The sequence below is a fragment of the Bos taurus genome, chromosome 7 (genome assembly GCF_002263795.3).
Source record: "Bos taurus isolate L1 Dominette 01449 registration number 42190680 breed Hereford chromosome 7, ARS-UCD2.0, whole genome shotgun sequence".
Classification (NCBI taxonomy): domain Eukaryota; kingdom Metazoa; phylum Chordata; class Mammalia; order Artiodactyla; family Bovidae; genus Bos; species Bos taurus.
In genome coordinates, this window is record NC_037334.1 from 60,693,438 (window position 1) to 60,712,824 (window position 19,387).

Consider the following 19,387-nt stretch of genomic DNA (forward strand, 5'->3'; position numbering starts at 1 on the left):
AAACTCGTGTTTTTAAATGCACGAATCTCACTCAGAAACTACCTGTCCTCACTTTAGAAGCAGGAGAGCTTTTAGAAACCAGAATGCTGCCACAAGAGGCACTTGCTGATAGCAACAAGAGGAAATTTGTGAGATAAAACCTCACAGACAAAAGAGAGGGAGACAGGAAGAGGAGGAAGGAGGGAGAAACAGACAGACTGATTTAAGGAATACAAAGGCTTAGCAATCTGAGATCATTTATTGAAGGACAGCAATTCTCAGAAAGATGTGGCTGGGGACAGGAATGCTTGGGGGTCCCCAAGATGCTTTCCAGGGGTACCCCTAAGGTCACACCTACTTTTACATAGTATTGAGACCTTACATGCCCTCTTCATTCTCATTCTCTTACGGGTACACAGCAGAGTTTTCCAAAGGCTATATGATGTGTGACAGTGTGGTAGCTTTCAAGGTTAATGGGATGTGTGACTATGTATTTTTTTCAATTTTTTCAATGTTTTCAATTCAAGCTTTTCTCAGTTTTCAGTTCAGTTGCTCAATAGTGTCCGACTCTTTGTGACCCCACGGACTGCAGCACATTAGGCTTCCTTGTCCATCACCAACTCCTGAAGCTTGTTCAAACTCATGTCCATCAAGTCAGTGATACCATCCAATCATCTCATCCTCTGTTGTCCCCTTCTTCTCCCACCTTCAGTCTTTCCCAGCATCAGGGTCTTTTCAAATGAGTCTGTCCTTCACATCAGGTGGCCACAGTATTAGAGTTTCAGCTTCAGCATCAGTCCTTCCAATGAACATTCAGGACTGATTTCCTTTAGGATGGATTGGTTGAATCTCCTTGCTGTCCAAGGGACTCTCAAGAGTCTTCTCCAACAACACAGGTCAAAAGCATCAATTCTTCAACACTCAGCTTTATAGTCCAACTCTCACATCCATACATGACTACTGGAAAAATGATAGCTTTGACTAGATGGACCTTTGTTGGCAAAGTAATGTCTCTGCTTTTTAATATGCTGTCTTGGTTGGTCATAGATTTTTCTTCCAAGGAGCAAGCATCTTTTAATTTCATGGCTGCAGTCACCATCTGCAGTGATTTTGGAGCCCAAGAAAATAAAGTCTCTCACTGTTTCCATTGTTTCCCCATCTATTTGCCATGAAGTGATGGGACCGGATGCCATGATCTTAGTTTTCTGAATATTGAGTTTTAAGCCTACTTTTTCACTCTCCTCTTTCACTTTCATCAAGAGGCTCTTTAGTTCTTCTTTGCTTTCTGCCATAAGGGTGGTGTCATCTGCATATCTGAAGTTATTGATATTTCTCCTGGCAATCTTGATTCCAGCTTGTGCTTCACCCAGCTTGGCATTTCGCATGATGTACTCTGCATATAACTTAAATAAGCAGGATGACAGTATACAGCCATGATGTACTCCTTTCCCAATTTGGAACCAGTCTGTTAGAACTATGTCTAGTTCTAACTGTTGCTTCTTGGCCTGCATACAGATTTCTCAGGAGGCAGGTAAGGTGGTCTGGTATTGTCCCATCTCTTTAAGAATTTTCCATAGTTTGTTGTAATCCACACATTCAAAGGCTTTAGCAGAGGTAGATGTTTTTTTGGAACACTCTTGCTTTTTCGATGATCCAGTGGATGTTGGGAATTTGATCTCTGGTTCCTCTGCCTTTTCTAAATCCAGCTTGAACATCTGAAGTTCACGGTTCACATTCTATTGAATTGTGAATTCAATAGAATTGGAGAATTTTGAGCATTACTTTGCTGGCATGTGAGATTAGTCCAATTGTGCAGTAGTTTGAACATTCTTTGGCATTGCCTTTCTTTGGGATTGGAATGAAAACTGACCTCTTCCAGTTCTGTGGCCACTGCTGAGTTTTCCAAATTTGCTGGCATGTTGAGTACAGCACTTTCTCAGCATCATCTTTTAGGATTTGAAATAGCTCAACTGGAATTCCATCACCTCCACTAGCTTTGTTCGTAATGATGTTCACTTTGCATTCCAGGATGTCTGGCTCAAGGTGGGTGATCACACCATCGTGGTTATCTAGACCATGAAGACCTTTTTTGTATAGTTCTGTGTATTCTTGCCACCTCTTAATATCTTCTGCTGCTGTTAGGTCCATACCATTGCAATCCTTTATTGTGCCCATTTTTCATGAAATGTTCTCTTGGTATCACTAATTTTCTTGAAGAGATCTCTAGTCTTTCCCATTCTATTGTTTTCCTCTATTTCTTTGCATTGAGCACTGGAAGGCTTTTTTATCTCTCTGTGTTATTCTTTGGAACTCTGCATTCAAATAGCTATATCTTTCCTTTTCTGCTTTGCATTTCACTTCTCTTCTTTCCTCAGCTATTTGTAAGACCTCCTCAGACATCCATTTTGCCTTTTTGCATTTCTTTTCTTGGGGATGGTCTTGATCACTGCCTCCTGTACAGTGTCACAAACCTCCGTCCATAGTTCTTCAGGCACTCTATTAGATCTAATACTAATTGAGATCTGATTCTCAATTTTAAGTGATGTTAAACTCATACTGGTTTCCCCAGTAGCTCAGTGGTAAAGAATCCACCTTCAATGCAGGAGATCTGGCTTCAATCCCTGGGTCAGGAAGATTCCCTGGAGGAGGAAATGGCAACCCACTCTAGTACTCTTGACTGGAAAATTCCATAGTGTAGCAAAGAGTCAGAGACAACAGAGCACGCATGCATGCAAAGCCAATACTGGTAGATACAACTCACACCAAAAGCCCTTTGGGGGTCTTCAATAATTGTTAAAATTGTACAGTAATATTGAGGCCAGAAAATTTCACAACCACTGGTAGAGAGATAAACAGCCACTGCACCCTGTAACCTTGACACCCCTGCATGATAGCAGAGCAGCGTCAGAGATTTTCAAACATGAACCACAGCTGCAGGCCACAGGAAAGTTCCTATGGTTACCCTGTGGTGCCTTCCTTATAGCACATCCACAGCCTTCCTGGTAACAAATTAATTTCTAATATGTGTGTGTGTCTGTCTGTGTGTATGACAGGAATGGAGGAGAAATACAGTGGGAGAGAGAGAGAGTGATACCCCAGAACAGTATCTTATTCATTTTCTAATTTCCCCAAGTGGCCAGACTGGCACAAAATTAGAGTAAATAAGGAAATATTTTGGAATTGAGTTACTGACTTTTGGTGTATCTGTTGGTGCCAAAGAGGTTTGTGTTTCCATTTGAAAAGATTTCCTCCAAAACAGATACAACTTGGCCAAAAAAAAAAGTGAAGTCTCTTCAGTTCAGTTGCTCAGTCATGTCTGACTCTTTGCGACACCATGGACTGCAGCACGCTAGGCCTCCCTGTCCATCACCAACTCCCGGAGTTTACCCAAACTCATGTCCATTGAGTTGGTGATGCCATCCAACCATCTCTTCCTCTGTCATCCCCTTTTCCTTCTGCCTTCAATCTTTCCCAGCATCAGGGTCTTTTCAAATGAGTCAGCTCGTCGCATCAGGAGGCCCAAAGTATTGGAGTTTCATCTTCAGCATCAGTCCTTCCAATGAACACTCAGGACTGATCTCCTTTAGGATGGACTGGTTGGATCTCCTTGCTGTCCAAGGGACTCTCAAGGGCCTTCTCCAACAACACAGGTCAAAAGCATTAATTCTTCGGCGCTCAGCTTTCTTCACAGTCCAACTCTCACATCCATACATGACCACTGGAAAAACCATAGCCTTGACTAGACTGACCTTTGTTGGCAAAGTAATGTCTCTGCTTTTAAATATACTGTCTAGGTTGGTCATAACTTTACTTCCAAGGAGTAAGCGTCTTTTAATTTCATGGCTGCAATCACCATCTGTAGTGATTTTGGAGCCCCCAAAAATAAAGTCAGCCACTATTTCCACTGTTTCCCCATCTACAGTCGTGTCCAACTTTTCGTGACCCCATGGACTGTAACCTATCAGGCTCCTCCGACCATAGGATTTTCCAGGCAAGAACACTGGAGTAGGGTGCCATTTACTTCTTCAGGGGATCTTCGTGACCCAGGGATCAAACCCGGGGGATCCTGCATTGCAGGCAGATGCTTTACCATCTGAGCACCAGGGAAGCTAAAACCTGGCTAAAATGACTTTAAACAATTTTTTGCTTCAAAGAGAGAGCCTTTCCCTTCCAGAACCCTTGCCCAGTGGCACCTCAGAGGGTGCCAGCTCCTTTCACTTGAGCTCTGGAGTGATGCCTGGAGGTGTACCACACAGCAGCTCCAAGAATCATGCAAACCTGGGATCAGCCTGGCTCCTCCTCTTTTGAGCTGTGCTACCATCTCACAGGTCCCCCTCAGCTTGAGAGTCAGCTCCTAGAAAATAGGTATCCTGGAGGACCTACTCACAGGCGTGCTGCAGGGATGAGATAAAACATGGCATGGAAAGCCCCTACTCAGAGCCCAGCGCTAGAGAGAGCCAACGAGGTAGGGGCTGTCAGTAACAGCCTCAAGCTCATTTCCAACAAATTTGGGGTGATTTTGGAATGGCACAGAAAGATTACATCATCATATTTTTCCAATGAGTGCTACTCTCTGTACATAAAATTTCTGTTTTTTAAAAAGTCCTCATGTGGTCGTCTCTCCATTCCCTCTCTCATCTAACACATATAAAGCACCCAGTCTGAGCAGGTGAACTAGATGCTAAGGAAGCTAAGACTGACAGTTCACACCTCCCAGAGCCCACAGCCTCCCCTCTTCCTGAGACAGACATGCAGACCTCACAGCACAGATCAGCACGGCAGATACTACAGTGACAGTATTCATAGCTGACTTGGGGTGGGATTTACTATGTATGGGCCAGGCACTTTCCATACATGATACTGTGAGGCAAGTGCTGTTATTTCCCCTTTACAGAGGGGGAAATTGAGTCATACAGGTTAAGCAACTTGCCAAAGGTCCCATGGCTGATGAATAACAGAGCCTGAACATGAACCCAGGAAATCTGGCTCCAGGACTGATTCTGTCATGCTCCATGTTACAGCCCCTCTTACACAACCCGACCTGTAGCTGCAAGTCAGTCTCACCTCTTTCTCAGGAGGTCCTAGTGGGGAGAAGCACGTGGATTTGGGAGTCAAGAGACCAGGGCTTAAATCTTGACTCTTCTACTTGTCCATGTAACTTTAAGCAAGTTACTTACCTTCTCTGAACCTTAGTTTCTTCAACCAAAAAATGGGCTTGACCATCAGACCAATCTCAACTTGGTAGGGCCCTATAAAATACTGCAAAGCAATGTAAGTGCTATAGTATAAAGTACAAAGTGAGGAAATTCTGTTGAGGTTCTGCTGGCTGTATGGCCCTGGAGAAGCTGTTTAACCTCTCTGAGCCTTAGCTGCATCCTCCACGTGATGGAGATAATAAAATACACGGCCTGAGATTTAAATAAGACAATATGTATGAAAGGGATTAGCACAGCTGGAAATAACTGTTCAATACACGTGAGCTCATATTATTAGGCACAAGTGATTGGCAAGCTGCAAAGAGGGACAATACTACTTCTATAGAGAAGTCAGTCTTTGGCTCTAAGGCAAACCAAGTCCCAAGATACTGCTTTGGGACAGAGAGACATTGATGACATCATGGTCTTGGTATGCTTCAGTCTTTTTAAAGGACTCTGTGCTCTAGGCTTTGCAACTCTGTGTGGTCTCAGACCAGCAGCGTCAGTTTTAGCTGGGAGCTCGTCAGCAATGCAGAATCTCAGGCCCCACACCAGACCTCCCAAGTCAGAATCTGCATTTTGACAAAATCCCCTGGTAATTCCTTGTATACACTCAAGTCTGAGAAACACTGGTGTAGCATAGAGAAAAGAACAGCAACAAGAGTTTTTGGCCAGGGGTGGGAAGGGTTAATGTTTAGTTTGGCTCCTGTCAAGTCACCGGAAACAGAAGGTTCCAGAGATTGAAGTGTATAGACTGATGGGACAGGAAGGCTTCCTTCCTGCCTTGTGTCCTGGACGGCCAGAGCTCCTGCCTGGGACCTGCGCTGACCCTTGAGCTCAGGGAGGAAGGACCCTGGGCCTGCAGAGCAGAGGGCAGGCTGGGACAAACAGAGGGCTCGATGCCTCTGCTCAAACTAACTGAGAGGCTCAGTCCTCAGGCCAAGCCCAGATGAGGTCTGAGGAGGAGAAGCGGGGAGCAGGGAGGCCGGAAAAACGTCACAGTTAACTGAGCAGGGCTCTCCCAAGGGAGGCTGGTGGCCAGCGCTGGGACAGCTGTGTGAGGGCCTCTGAGGTCTCCGTGTTGCCCTGGGCCCTGTCCTCTGGCTCCTGCTTCCCCGGGTCCCGCAGGGTGGGGGTGGGGCCCACACCCTGGACACAGCCGTGACTGTGCTCCACGGGCTTCCTCCTCAGTGCTGGAGCAGCTCCTCCCTGAGCTCACAGGGCTGCTCAGCCTCCTGGACCACGAGTACCTCAGTGACACCACTCTGGAGAAGAAGATGGCCGTGGCCTCCATCCTGCAGAGCCTGCAGCCCCTCCCAGGTAGCCGTCAGCATGCTGCCCAGAGCTTCTCAAGAACCCTCAGTAACTCCCCAGGGCCTGCTGGCAGGAGGAAGGAAACCTCACAGCATGGCCATTCAGCTCTCTTCATGGTCTAACCAGCGTCCCCATGCACTCCAAGCTTCGTCCACCACAGCCCTGGCTGTGCTCCTGGTCCTCCTCCACCCCTGGCCCTCTACAAACTCACACAACACACATGCCATACACACTCATGTACACACCACTACCACACACTCACACACACAACATGCTCTCACATAGACCTCACACAGTAACAAACACACATCACACATAACATACCCCACATGTTCTATCACACGCAACACACTCACTTATCACATACACATAGCATATATGCACAACACTCATGCACACTCTGACAGACGTATCACATACACATCACACTGTCCTGCACTCAGATGCACGCTCACACACTCCCTCTTGGCTTTATGGGTAGTATGCCTGCCCCTCCATCTCCACTCGGGCCCTCCCTCTAACTCCCCACAGACTCTCTGCCTCACTGTGTTCTCAGCAGCAAAGCTTTCTCCTCTGCTCCAGCCTTTCCCCAACCTCAAGTGAGCGCACAAGATGGTATGTGTAAATCAAGAGCTCAGTAAACTCTAAAGGGGCTGTGTCCTGTCCCGCAGGGTTGGAGGGGTCTGAGTGACATCGGGGGGGGTCACCATTGGTTGAAACTGAGCCTCACTTCCCACGGACAATGTCCTCAGCCACTCTCACAGGACTGCTGGAGAATGAAAGGGGCAGCAGTTTGCCGACTGGCCCCCAGCTGTCCCCAGAGCAGCGCCTCTACTTTGTCCTTTATATTGGGCTCTGGGCATCCTTTCACTCAGAGAAGGAGATCCTCAATAACAATGGAAAAAAGGAAACAAAGTTTGAAAGCTTTGGAGATGATTTAGGATAAGCACATGCTTTGCTACCTGAGTGCTGTGTCCTGTGCAGGACAGAAGTCTGAGTGGGCGGGGGGGACTAGCCATCCTCAGCAGCAGCAGCAGTCCTGGCCCCCATGCCCCTCACTGCTGGCCTGCTCTCCTCCTTCCTCACAGCCAAAGAAGTCTCCTACCTGTATGTGAACACAGCGGACCTCCACTCTGGGCCCAGCTTCGTGGAGTCCCTCTTCGAAGAATTTGGTAAGCTACTCTCTGCTGACCTCAGCTGGAATCTGTCCTTCCAGCTCATGCGCATCATGCATGTCCACCATCTCAGTCTCTAGAAGGGTCCCCTGCATCTGGGTCTGGCTCTAACATTACAAAATTGAGTTACCTCAGAAAAGTCCCTTTGCCTCTCTGGGCCCTGCCAGGTCTGAAGTCTAGTCAAAATCCATAGTTACAGGAAATCATCCCCTAGATTTGAGGAAGGGTAGGGATGTACACACAGGCCGAAGAATGCTGGCAACAGGGCCTTGTCTCGTCTGCTGCTAACATCCATCTTAGTAGCTGCCTGGTCTCTGAGCTGAGCGGTCTGGCAGCTCAGCAGAAAATGGAGCTGTGAGGGACTAGCAGAGGCACCTAGCATATGGGAGCAGCCAAGCCAGGCCGCGTGCCGGGTGTGTGCAATCCCTGATCTATCCCAAGGGAGAACAGCACTATACAACACAGGGAGAAAGCTGTGGGTCAGATGAGAGGATTCACGGACTGACAGACTTTGGGAAAACACCGTGCCTTCATTAAATAACCCTTGAAAACTTCCAAAGCACTGTACCAAACTGCATTATCCCATTTGATTCCCTGAAACACTGGGATTATTGTAACCACTTTATGGATAAGAGGGATGAAGTCACTCGCCCCGGATTACTAATGGAGGGGGTACTTGGGCTTCCTGACCCCAAATCTAGTCCTCTTCTCACCCTGCCGTGCTCATCCTCCACCTACTCTGTCCTAATGGCCCGACTCCCCATAGACTGTGACCTGAGCGGCCTTCAAGATATGCCAGAGGATGAGGCGGAGTCCTGCAAAGCAGCCAGTCCTGAGCCAGCCAAGAGTCCATCTCTGAGACACGTGAGTTATTACACTCTCTGGCCCTCTTTTCCTCTGGAGGAGGTAGAGAAACTCTAAACTCTAATGCTGGGGATCCTCTTGACCATGAGAGATCTACTCTCTCTTCAGTGTGATGGTTAAGGGCATAAACAGCACTGTGAGAACATTTCAATGATTCATGATGATGAGCTCACTGTGCCAGTGCCGAGCAGGGATAATGTGGTAAACTGACCTGTCCCTTCAGGCCCAAAGGACTTGCCCACCCCAACTTCTGATTTCAGGAGCACAGGAGGAGTGATGCGGAAAGCTCTGGATCACAAGATGGATGGCCTTTGCCTTCCTCCCTTCTGCTGTGTGGCAGATCACTTCCCATCTCTGAGCCTGAGTTTTCACCTACAAAAATGAAGGTCTGGATCACAGACCAAAAATGAAGTTCCCAGCCTTTGGGGCCATGAAATTAGAGCAGGGGGCCCAAATCACATCAAACATTATCTGTTGACTGCATAATTCACTATCATCACCACCATAAATGGCACCAGTTGTTGACCACTCATCATGTCCTTCCAGCACTCCTGCCTGGAAAATCCCATGGACGGAGGAGCCTGGTGGGCTGCAGTCCATGGGGTCGCTAAGAGTCGGACACAACTGAGCGACTTCACTTTCACTTGTCACTTTCATGCATTGGAGAAGGAAATGCCAACCCACTCAAGTGTTCTTGCCTGGAGAATCCCAGGGACGGGGAACCCTGGTGGGCTGCTGTCTATGGGGTTGCACACAACTGAAGCGACTTAGCAGCCGCAGCAGCAGCAGCATGTCCTTTCATATTCAGAGACTGCATCCTGCCTTCTAGGAGCTCCTGTCCCCCTCACCCCCAGGCCCCTCCCTGTCACCCTGCTCCCCATGCTCTCCTGGTCTTCTGGTTTTCACACACTTCCTCTGTCCTCTTTCAGACAGCTGACCTGCCTCCACCACTCCCCAACAGGCCTCCGCCTGAGGACTACTATGAGGAGGCCCTTCCCCTGGGACCTGGCAAGTCCCCTGAGTACATCAGCTCCCACAGTAAGTTCTGGTCCCTGAGGGTTGGGGGTGAGGGGGAGAAGGCTCCTGTCCTGAAGCTCCTGTGTGTCCTGCTGGGGCTAAAGCGCCAAGCCTGGCACCATTCCGCCATACCCACCTACTGGGGAGGAGCGTGGGAGACCCTGACCTCTCCAGTGACAGCCTGGGTGGGTGGGCCAGTAGGCATGGCCTGGGGCTCAGGGGCTGGGGTTCCAGACCCAGTTCTATGTGACCTTGAACAAGCCTCTTCCCCTCTCTGGGCTTCTGTTCCTCTACCCTTGAAATAAGAAAGAGGGGCTAGATGCACACATATCAAGGTATTAGGGTGGAAGGTCACGAGTGCTGCGGCCTGGGTATAGGGACTTAACATCACATACAAGAAACTCTATTACGGTTTTGGGTGATGCACCATGTGTAGTTGAGCCTGCATAAGATATCTATCCTATCATTTGGCAGCACAGAGGAATATTCTTCAACCATCAAAAACTACATGAGACGGGTCTATCTGTGCTGATCAGAAATGAATCCCAGGATACATACTGGAAAAAAAAAATCAGAATACTGCATATAACATGATCCCATTTGCTTTTAAATAGGGTACTCACACATGCATTTAACAGTTTTTCTAGGATATGCAAGAAACTCTTGACAGTATTTTCCTATAGGAAATGAATGAGCAGAAATCTGGGTGAAAGGGAACATATTTTCCCATTCACACTCTTTTGTAGTGATTGTGCTTTTCATCATGTTGTAGTAAAATACACATGACATAGAACTGACCACTCCAACTGTTTTCAAGTGTCCAATCACTGGCGTTTAGTGCATTCACAGTGTTGCGTAGCCATCACCACTATCAAGTTCCCAAACATCTTCGTCAGTCCAGAAGGAAAGCCCATACCCAGTAAGCAGTCACTTCCTATTCCCCTCTCAACCAATCTGCTTTGTCTCTATAATTTGCCTCATCTGAATATTCCATTTAAACAGAATCATACAATATGTGACCTTTTATGTCTGCGTTATTTCACTCAGCATAGTGCTTTTGAGCTTCATTCATGTCACTGCATGTATCAGTACTTCCTTTTTATGGACAAATAATACTCTATTGTATGAATATACCATATTTCGTTTATCCATCTGTCAGTTGATGGACGTTTGAGTTGTTTCCATCTTCGGGCTATTATGATATATTATTCTTATGATTAATAAACTAGTTTAAACAAAACTAGTGAAATGGTGGACTTGGACCAGGTGATCCATGGCCCTCTTCAGACTTGGGACCTATGTCACTGCCAGCAGCTGTTTATGTGAAGCAGCTGACTTTATTTTATCCACTTGAGGACAGAGAAGGAGGGGATGAAGTGCTGCTAGACCCTTAATCCCAGGACAAGCCCTCAGCTGGGTGAGGCTCTTTCCCCTCCCCAGAGAGCTCAGATGGGGCAGAGAAGCTGCCTCCTCGAGCAGTGGGGATCCTGGGGTGGGAGGGAAGGGAGTGCCTCAGGAAAGGCCAAGGACCTTGTCCAGGAAGAGGGCGCCACGCCCGACAGGAAGTATCCTTCCCCTCTCACCAGCCTGCCAGGTGTCTGAGGGCTTTCGGTGCTCCCTCCCTCTCCCACCTGCGCCTCCTCCTTTCCCACCCTCACTCCTGGCCTGAGTACCCCATTCCACCCCACAGGGATGTCTCTAGCATCTGAGACCTCAGGATGTCTGCTGGGAAAAGCAGGCTGTGAGCCTCACTTGAGAGATATAACTGGGCATCCCAGTCACTGGGAATTTGAGTGCTGCCATCCTCAGAAAAACAGTAGGGCTGAGAGCCCAGAGCAGTGCTCTGATGAACAGCGTGGTGTGAGAGCAAGTTGGTCTGAAAGAAGGCAGGCTTCCTGGAGGAGGGGGTGGGCACCTGTCCCCTGAGCTAGCAACTTCAGTTCTGATCCAGGTTCTATCACTAGAAAAGTGTGTGGCCTCAGTTTCTTCATTTGTGAAGTGGGTCTGATACCTCCCTCCCTGCACTACAGAAATCAAGATAGTTATAATGATGTCTAGCATTTGTCTAAGACGTTTTATGTGCCAGACTTTATACTGAGAGTTCATATGCATTATATCACTAATCCAGGGTAGGAATTGTTCATGTCAATTTTATAGGTAAAGAATCTGAAATGCAGAGAAACTGTTTTCTTTCCAAGGTCACTCAGTAAATAATGGAGATAGATTTGAACTCAGATCTCATTAACCCCAAAGCACATGCCATTAACCCACTGAGCTTCAAAGTATGCTCCAGAGACCATCCGTATTAAAATAATCTTAAATGTTAAAAAAAAAATCTGATTCCTTGGAATTCCATACATTTTCTATTTTTACATATGTTTAAAACTATCCAGTTAAATAGGTTTTTCCATAGTGCAGATTCCTCAGTTCAGCCCACACCAGTGACTCAGAATCTGTGGAGATATAGTTCAGGGATCTAAATTTTTTCTTCCTTTTTATTTATTTTTAATTGGAGGATAATTGTTTTATAGCATTATGTTGATTTCTGCCATATATCAACATGAGTCAGCTATAGGGATCTGCATTTTTTAAAAGACCCCAAATGAATGTAAGTTGGTGCAGCCATTAAGGGAAAAATATGGAGGTTCCTCAAAAAACTAAAAATAAGAGTTATGATCTAGCAACCCCACTCCTGGGCATACACCTGGAGAAAACTCTAATTCGAAAAGATACATAGGGCTTCCCTGGTGGTCTAGTGGTTAAGAATCCACCTGCCAATGAAGAGGACATAGATTCGATCCCTGATCCTGGAAGATGCCACACGCCACAGGGCAACTAAGCCTGTGTGCCACAGCTACAGAGCCCATATGCCCTAGAACCTGTGCCCTGCAACAAGAGATGCCACAGCAACGAGAAGCCTGCCCACTGCAACAAGAGAAAGCCTTAGGGCAACAACAAAAACCCAGCACAGCCAAACACAAATTAATAAATTTTTTGAAAAGAGAAAAGATACATGTAACCCTGATGTTCATAGCAGTGTTATTTACAACAGCCAAGACATGGAAGCAACCTAAATGTACATCAACAGATGAATGGGTAAAGATATTATATATACACATACATACACACACACACACAATGGAATATTACTAGGCCATAGGAAAAAAGAATGAAATAATGCCACTTGCAGCAGCATGCACAGACCTAGAGATTTTCATACTAAGTGAAGTAAATCAGAGAAAGACAAATACCTGAAGATATTACTTATATGTGGAATCTAAAGTATGATACAAATGAACTTATTTACAAAACAGATACAGACTCAGACATAGAAAATAAACCTGTGGTTACCAACGAGGAAAGAAGGGGATAAATTAGGAGTTTGGGATTTAATAGATCAAGCTAGGAAATACAAAACAAATAACCAGCAAGATCCTATGTACAGCACAGGGAACTATATTCAGTATCTTATAATAATAATGGAAAAGAAAAATAAATTAAAAGACCCTTGGTAGTTGTGATAAAAATACAATTTAGGATACCTCCATTCCTATATTATACTGACTCCCATGAATGGGAAAAGCACCAAAATTCAGCATTAGCATCTATTGTATGTATTGTATATATTCACTATTGTATGTGTTATTGTTATTTCCTCTAGTCCACTTCCTCCTCTGCAGGTTTAGAAGGAGAGGAGGGAGTGGATGCATTAAGAAGTGAGCAGAGGGGCTGAGGTGGAAGAAGAGACAAGGGCAAAGCAGAAAGGGGGTCTGGGCCCAGGTGCTGACACACCACTCCCTGTAGTCCAGTGACTGGAACTGTGACCACGACACACACCCACACATACCAGTGTTCTGGGGTCAGAGGAGAGAGGCTGACCACGCTGTGCCTGGGAAGGTCAGAGGAAAGATCTTTGAGCTGGGTATTGGAGGCTGAGTAGGAATTTTCTAGCTGTTGCTAAGAGGGCACAGGGAAGAGCATGAACACAGGCCTGGAAGTGTGACAGGGCCTGGTAGGGCCATTCTGGGTGACAGGAGCATAGGGGGCAGGTGTGGTCTAAGGCAGATGAGATACGGAGAGGAGGCCCCACACTCTGGCCAGGCAATGACTAGAAGCTCCACTCCCTCTTCCCGAGGAGGACACCGTGTCCAAGATCTTTGCCAGCCCTGGCACCTGGAGTCTGCCTGCATTTCTCCAAGTACTGCTCTTTCTACCAACCCCACAGATGGCTGCAGCCCAGCCCACTCGCTTATGGACGGCTACTATGAGGATGCAGACAGCAGCTACCCCGCCACCAGGATGAACGGGGAGCTGAAGAATTCTTGTAAGTACTGGGTGGACGTTCAGTCCAGGTGTGTCCTCAGGGAGAGCAAACCTTGACCTGACCTTGGCGTGCCCATACCCACTGCCCCCCTCAACTCCCTGGGGTCACCACAGAGGCCTCAAAGCCCTTATTCTCAGTGATCCTGGGGTTCAGTGGGAAGACTGCTGAGTGGAGTTAGGAGCCCCCGACGAAGCCCTTGCCCTGATTCTTGGTGACTGACCTTAAGCAAGTGATTTACTCTCCCTGAGCCTCCAGATTCCTCTGTATCAAACAGGGACTTGCTGAGGGCCATGAAAATGACCTGAGACAACAGATGCAAAGATGATGGGTAAAGACAATAGCTGATGTTTACTGAGCCCTCAGTGAGTGCCAAACACTCAGCTAAACGTTTTGCATTTGTTGCTGCTCAAAATAGCCTAGTGAGGTAGGTATTATAATTTATTATGACCATTTCATTGATGAGGAAACTGAACCTCGAGAGGTAAAGTCACTGAGATCACAAAGCAAGTGGTAAATCTGAAAGAAACAGGGCCCGTGTGGGAGCTAGGTCATTACCAGGATCACACCTCACACCCACCCCTTGGGCCCCAGAGCAGGGATATCTGCAAAAGAGTAAGAAGGCCCACCTCCCCCCACACCGGGTGACAGCACAGGGACAGGTCCTTTCCTGTGGCTCCTGCAGACAATGACTCTGACGCCATGAGCAGCTCCTACGAGTCGTACGATGAGGAGGAGGAGGAAGGGAAAGGGCCACAGCCCACACACCAGTGGCCCTCAGAGGAGGCCTCCATGCACCTGGTGAGGGACTGCAGGATATGTGCCTTCCTGCTGCGGAAAAAGCGCTTCGGGCAGTGGGCCAAGCAGTTGACTGTCATCAAGGAGGACCAGCTCCTGGTGAGTGGCCACAGACGACAGCCTCTTGGCCTCACGTGGACTTGCGTGTGTGTGCGCATATGTGTGTGTGCGTGCAGGCGTGCCTGCCTCTGTTCCTCTGGGTTTGCTTTGTGCACAGAGGCTCAAAGGACAGTTCTTCTGAGAACAGAGCTCTCCTACCCAGGCAGAATTAAAAAAAAACAAACAATACAAAACGTGAAGAACTGATCGACTTTACCAAGTTTTGTTTTTCCAAAACGTGATTTTTTTTTATCACTTTAAAACAATGTTTAGGGGAAGCGATCGTGCCCGCCGCTACCTCCTCCTCCGCCGCCGCCGCCGCCGCCGGACCGGCCGGAGAGTAAAAAAAAAAAAAAAAAACAACAATGTTTATCGTTTTTCACTAAGTAAATGTATTTACTTATAAACCTAGAAAAAAAAATGAAAAATGATTTTTTTTTTTAAAATCCCATTGACCAAGAGCTAACCACTATTAAGTTTTGATGCATAAACTTCCACCCTCATTTCCATACATCTGTCTTTTCTGAAACTGAGCCCATGTAATACTTGTTATCATATAACTTGAAACATTTTTTTAAATTTATCATGTCTCATCATTATCATTTCATAAAAGAAATACACTTTTAATTCCAAAGTAAGTAAAGTAAGTATAAGGATGGACATAATTTCTGGGGAAAAATGACACCTCTTTACCTGTTCAGTTCAGTTCAGTCGCTCAGTCGTGTCCAACTCTTTGCGACCCCATGAATTGCAGCACGCCAGGCCTCCCTGTCCACCACCAACTCCCGAAGTTCACTCAAACTCACGTCCATCAAGTCGGTGATGCCATCCAGCCATCTCATCCTCTGTCATCCCCTTATCCTCCTGCCCCCAATCCCTCCCAGCATCAGAGTCTTTTCCAATGAGTCAACTCTTCACATGAGGTGATCAAAGTATTGGAGTTTCAGCTTTAGCATCATTCCTTCCAAAGAAATCCCAGGGCTGATCTCCTCCAGAATGGACTGGTTAGATCTCCTTGCTGTCCAAGGGACTCTCAAGAGTCTTCTCCAACACCACAGTTCAAAAGCATTAATTCTTCGGTGCTCAGCCTTCTTCACAGTCCAACTCTCACATCCATACATGACCACTGGAAAAACCATAGCCTTGATTAGATGGACCTTTGTTGGCAAAGTAATGTCTCTGCTTTTTAACATGCTATCTAGGTTGGTCATAACTTTCCTTCCAAGGAGTAAGCGTCTTTTAATTTCATGGTTGCAATCACCATCTGCAGTGATTTTGGAGCCCAAAAAAATAAAGTCTGACACTGTTTCCACTGTTTCCCCATCTATTTCCCATAAAGTGATGGGACCAGATGCCATGATCTTACTTTTCTGAATGTTGAGCTTTTTTTTTTTTTTGAATGTTGAGCTTTAAGCCAACTTTTTCACTCTCCACTTTCACTTTCATCAAGAGGCTTTTGAGTTCCTCTTCACTTTCTGCCATAAGGGTGGTGTCATCTGCATATCTGAGGTTATTGATGTTTCTCCCGGCAATCTTCATTTCCAGCTTGTGCTTCTTCCAGCCCAGTGTTTCTCATGACGTACTCTGCATAGAAGTTAAATAAGCCGGGTGACAATATACAGCCTTGATGTACTCCTTTTCCTATTTGGAACCAGTCTGTTGTTCCATGTCCAGTTCTCACTGTTGCTTCCTGACCTGCATACAGATTTCTCAAGAGGCAGGTCAGGTGGTCTGGTATTCCCATCTCTTGAAGAATTTTCCACAGTTTATTGTGATCCACACAGTCAAAGGCTTTGGCATAGTCAATAAAGCAGAAATAGATGCTTTTCTGGAACTCTCTTGCTTTTTCCATGATCCAGCGGATGTTGGAAATTTGATCTCTGGTTCCTCTGCCTTTTCTAAAACCAGCTTGAACATCTGGAAGTTCACGGTTCACGTATTGCTGAAGCCTGGCATCTTACTAAACATGTATGCATTGAAACATGACCTCTTCTCACCTTGGAGCAATGAAAAGTTCATCCCAGGTCAGAATCAGGCCAAGAATCATGACATACTTCTTTCCACACATTATGCCTTCTTTTTCTTGACTTACTGCAATGGCTATGACCTCCAGTGGAGATTCTCTGGTGGCTCAGTGGTAAAGAATCCACCTGCCAATGCAGGAGATGCACATTCAAACCCTGGGTCAGGAAGATCCCCTGAAGAAGGAAGCGGCAACCCACTCCAGTATTCTTGCTTGGAGACTCCCATGGACAGAGGACCTGGCGGGCTATAGTCCATGGGGTCACAAAGAGTTGGACACAACTTAGTGACTAAACAAGAACAACAAAGGACCTCTAGTGTGATATAAATAGAAGTGGTGAGAGTAGGCATATTTGTCTCAATCCAGATCTCAAAGGAAAGTTCAATAATTCACCATTAAGGCTGATGTTTGCTTGTGGGGTTTTTTGGTAGGTATTCAATCCAGATCTCAAAAAAAGTTCAATAATGTACCATTAAGGCTAATGTTTGCTTGTGGGGTTTTTTCGTAGGTATTCCTTATTATCACATTAAGCAAGTTTTCCTCTAAGAGTTTTCTAAGAGTTTATGTTACAAATGAATACAGAATTTTATCAAATATTTTTTCTGCTTCTATTGAAACATGTGGTTTTTCTCCTTTTTTCTGGTCCTACAATAAATTACATGGTTAGTTTTTGAACGATAACCCACTCTTGCACTCTTAGAATAAGTTTGATCTCTATGCAATATGGTTTTTATATGTCTGGATATTATATGCTAATATTTTGTTTATAGTTTTTACAACTATGTTACAAGAGACATTAGCCTATGACTTTCCTTTTTTTAATGTCATTGTCAGGTTCTGGTATCAAGGTAATGTGAGCCTCATAGTAAGAACTGGGAAGTGAGAATCATTATTCATCAACTATGGACTTCCCAAGCCCAGCCCTCCATCTCTGCTATAACTCTCTCCCACATTCTCGCCTTGTAGCCCATTAATAGCAGAGAGCTGGCTTCCTCCCAAGACAGCCTGTTTCTTCTCTGGTTCTTTAGACTAGAATGGTCTTCCTGGTATTGTGCTAAAACCTGCCTCTTCCTAAATAAGTAGTTGTGACCCTTGAGACCGCTCAGCAGCCCTTGAGATCCGGAGCTTTCCCAAAGATGCCCCTCCCAGGCTTTTCATCTCTGTGGTGAACAGTCACAGGCCCTGTCTCCATGCAGGGCCCACAGTCGGGATGGGCGGGGAGGTCTCTTTGGGGTAGGCTGAGTTTCAGTCTCCTCCCTCCACTCCCCACTCCAGGAGGCCCTCACCCCTTCTCTTCCTGTCCAGTGTTACAAAAGCTCCAAGGACCGGCAGCCGCACCTGAGGCTAGCGCTGGATGTCTGCAGTGTCATCTATGTGCCCAAGGACAGCCGGCACAAGAGGCACGAGCTGCGCTTCGCCCAGGGGGCTACTGAAGTCCTGGTGCTGGCCCTGCAGAGCCGGGAGCAGGCCGAGGAGTGGCTGAAGGTACGGGAGGGCCTGTGCCCTTCACCCACCCTTCCACCCTCCCTCCCTCCCTTCCTTCCTCTCTTCCCCAGGCCCAGCCCTCAGTGGGGTGGGCCCCTGTCACTGGAAGAACAGGCCTGGCTCAGAGGATCAGTACCTTTCACATGGCTAGGGCTTTATGTGGAAATGGGCCTCGGATATCTCCAGGAGACAGACCTCAGCCTAGAGACCTATGTTCCTTCTAGCTATGTGAATCCCCTAACATGCCTACTGTGCGTTTATCCTACCTGCAATGTACATCTCCAGGAATAGAGAGCTTAAGACCTCCTATAGAAGACACTGATTTTATCATTAGACAGGCTAATCCTTTTTTTTTTTTAATAAAGGAGAAATTCTTTATCTTAGATGAAATGTGCATACTTATAAGATCCACCTATGACCCAGTTCCTGCATCTTACACAACAATTAGAGTTACCATGCACTGAGCACTTACTTTGTGCCATGCATTGTGGTAAGAGCTTTATACACATGACTTCATTTACTATTCACTGTGGGACTAATATTGTCCCCATTTTATAGATGAGGAAGCTGAGGCACAAGAGCTTCTGTGACTCACCCAAGGTCAACCACCAGTGGTTCGGACCAGAATTGGAAGTGAATCCAATTCCAGGGAAAATCTAAGGAAATCTAGCCCAAAGGTGACAGGATGGCATAGTGTTGACGAGGGAAGACTTCGGTGCTATACAGACCTTAAGTTCAAGTCCCAGACCTAAGCAGCATTTACTGACTATGTGGTCTTCTGCAAAGGACTTCACTTCCCTGTGCCTCAGATTCTGCCTCTATAAAATGGCTCTTGTAAGCATTCTAGAGAGTACCTGACATAGAGCCTGCCAGGCAGCAAGTCCTCAGTAACTGTCAGCAACTACTGTGACGGTGACGGTGAAGCCCTCACCCCCAGGCCCTTACGGCAGACCTCTCCACCTCTGATCTTCCGAACAAAGAAACCAAAGCCCCCATTCCCTCCCTCCCCATCCTCTCTTCCTTCCTGTGATAACCAGCTCTCCCACTGGGATGTTTACTGATTCTCATTACTGCCTTTGTCTCAGGAGGGGAAGGAAGAGAGACAACCTGCCTGCTG

At 46.6% G+C, this 19,387-nt stretch overlaps 1 protein-coding gene and 1 long non-coding RNA gene across 17 annotated transcripts in view; one reads left to right on the plus strand and one right to left on the minus strand.

Annotated features, from left to right (window-relative positions):
• Positions 1–19,387, minus strand: part of LOC101903540 (uncharacterized) — a 119,158-nt gene that overhangs the window by 68,994 nt on the left and 30,777 nt on the right. The window lies entirely within an intron of this gene.
• AFAP1L1 (actin filament associated protein 1 like 1) overlaps positions 1–19,387 on the plus strand; it is a 76,337-nt gene that overhangs the window by 28,704 nt on the left and 28,246 nt on the right. Inside the window, exons 2-8 of one of the 3 annotated variants that reach the window (XM_024994081.2) lie at positions 6,366–6,494; positions 7,577–7,660; positions 8,430–8,527; positions 9,457–9,565; positions 13,770–13,868; positions 14,551–14,762; positions 18,061–18,270. In XM_024994081.2, coding sequence (XP_024849849.1) covers positions 6,366–6,494; positions 7,577–7,660; positions 8,430–8,527; positions 9,457–9,565; positions 13,770–13,868; positions 14,551–14,762; positions 18,061–18,270 — 941 coding nt within the window. The remainder of the gene's footprint in view (positions 1–6,365; positions 6,495–7,576; positions 7,661–8,429; positions 8,528–9,456; positions 9,566–13,769; positions 13,869–14,550; positions 14,763–18,060; positions 18,271–19,387) is intronic. The other 2 variants (NM_001100334.2, XM_059888067.1) reach the window with 2 other exon arrangements.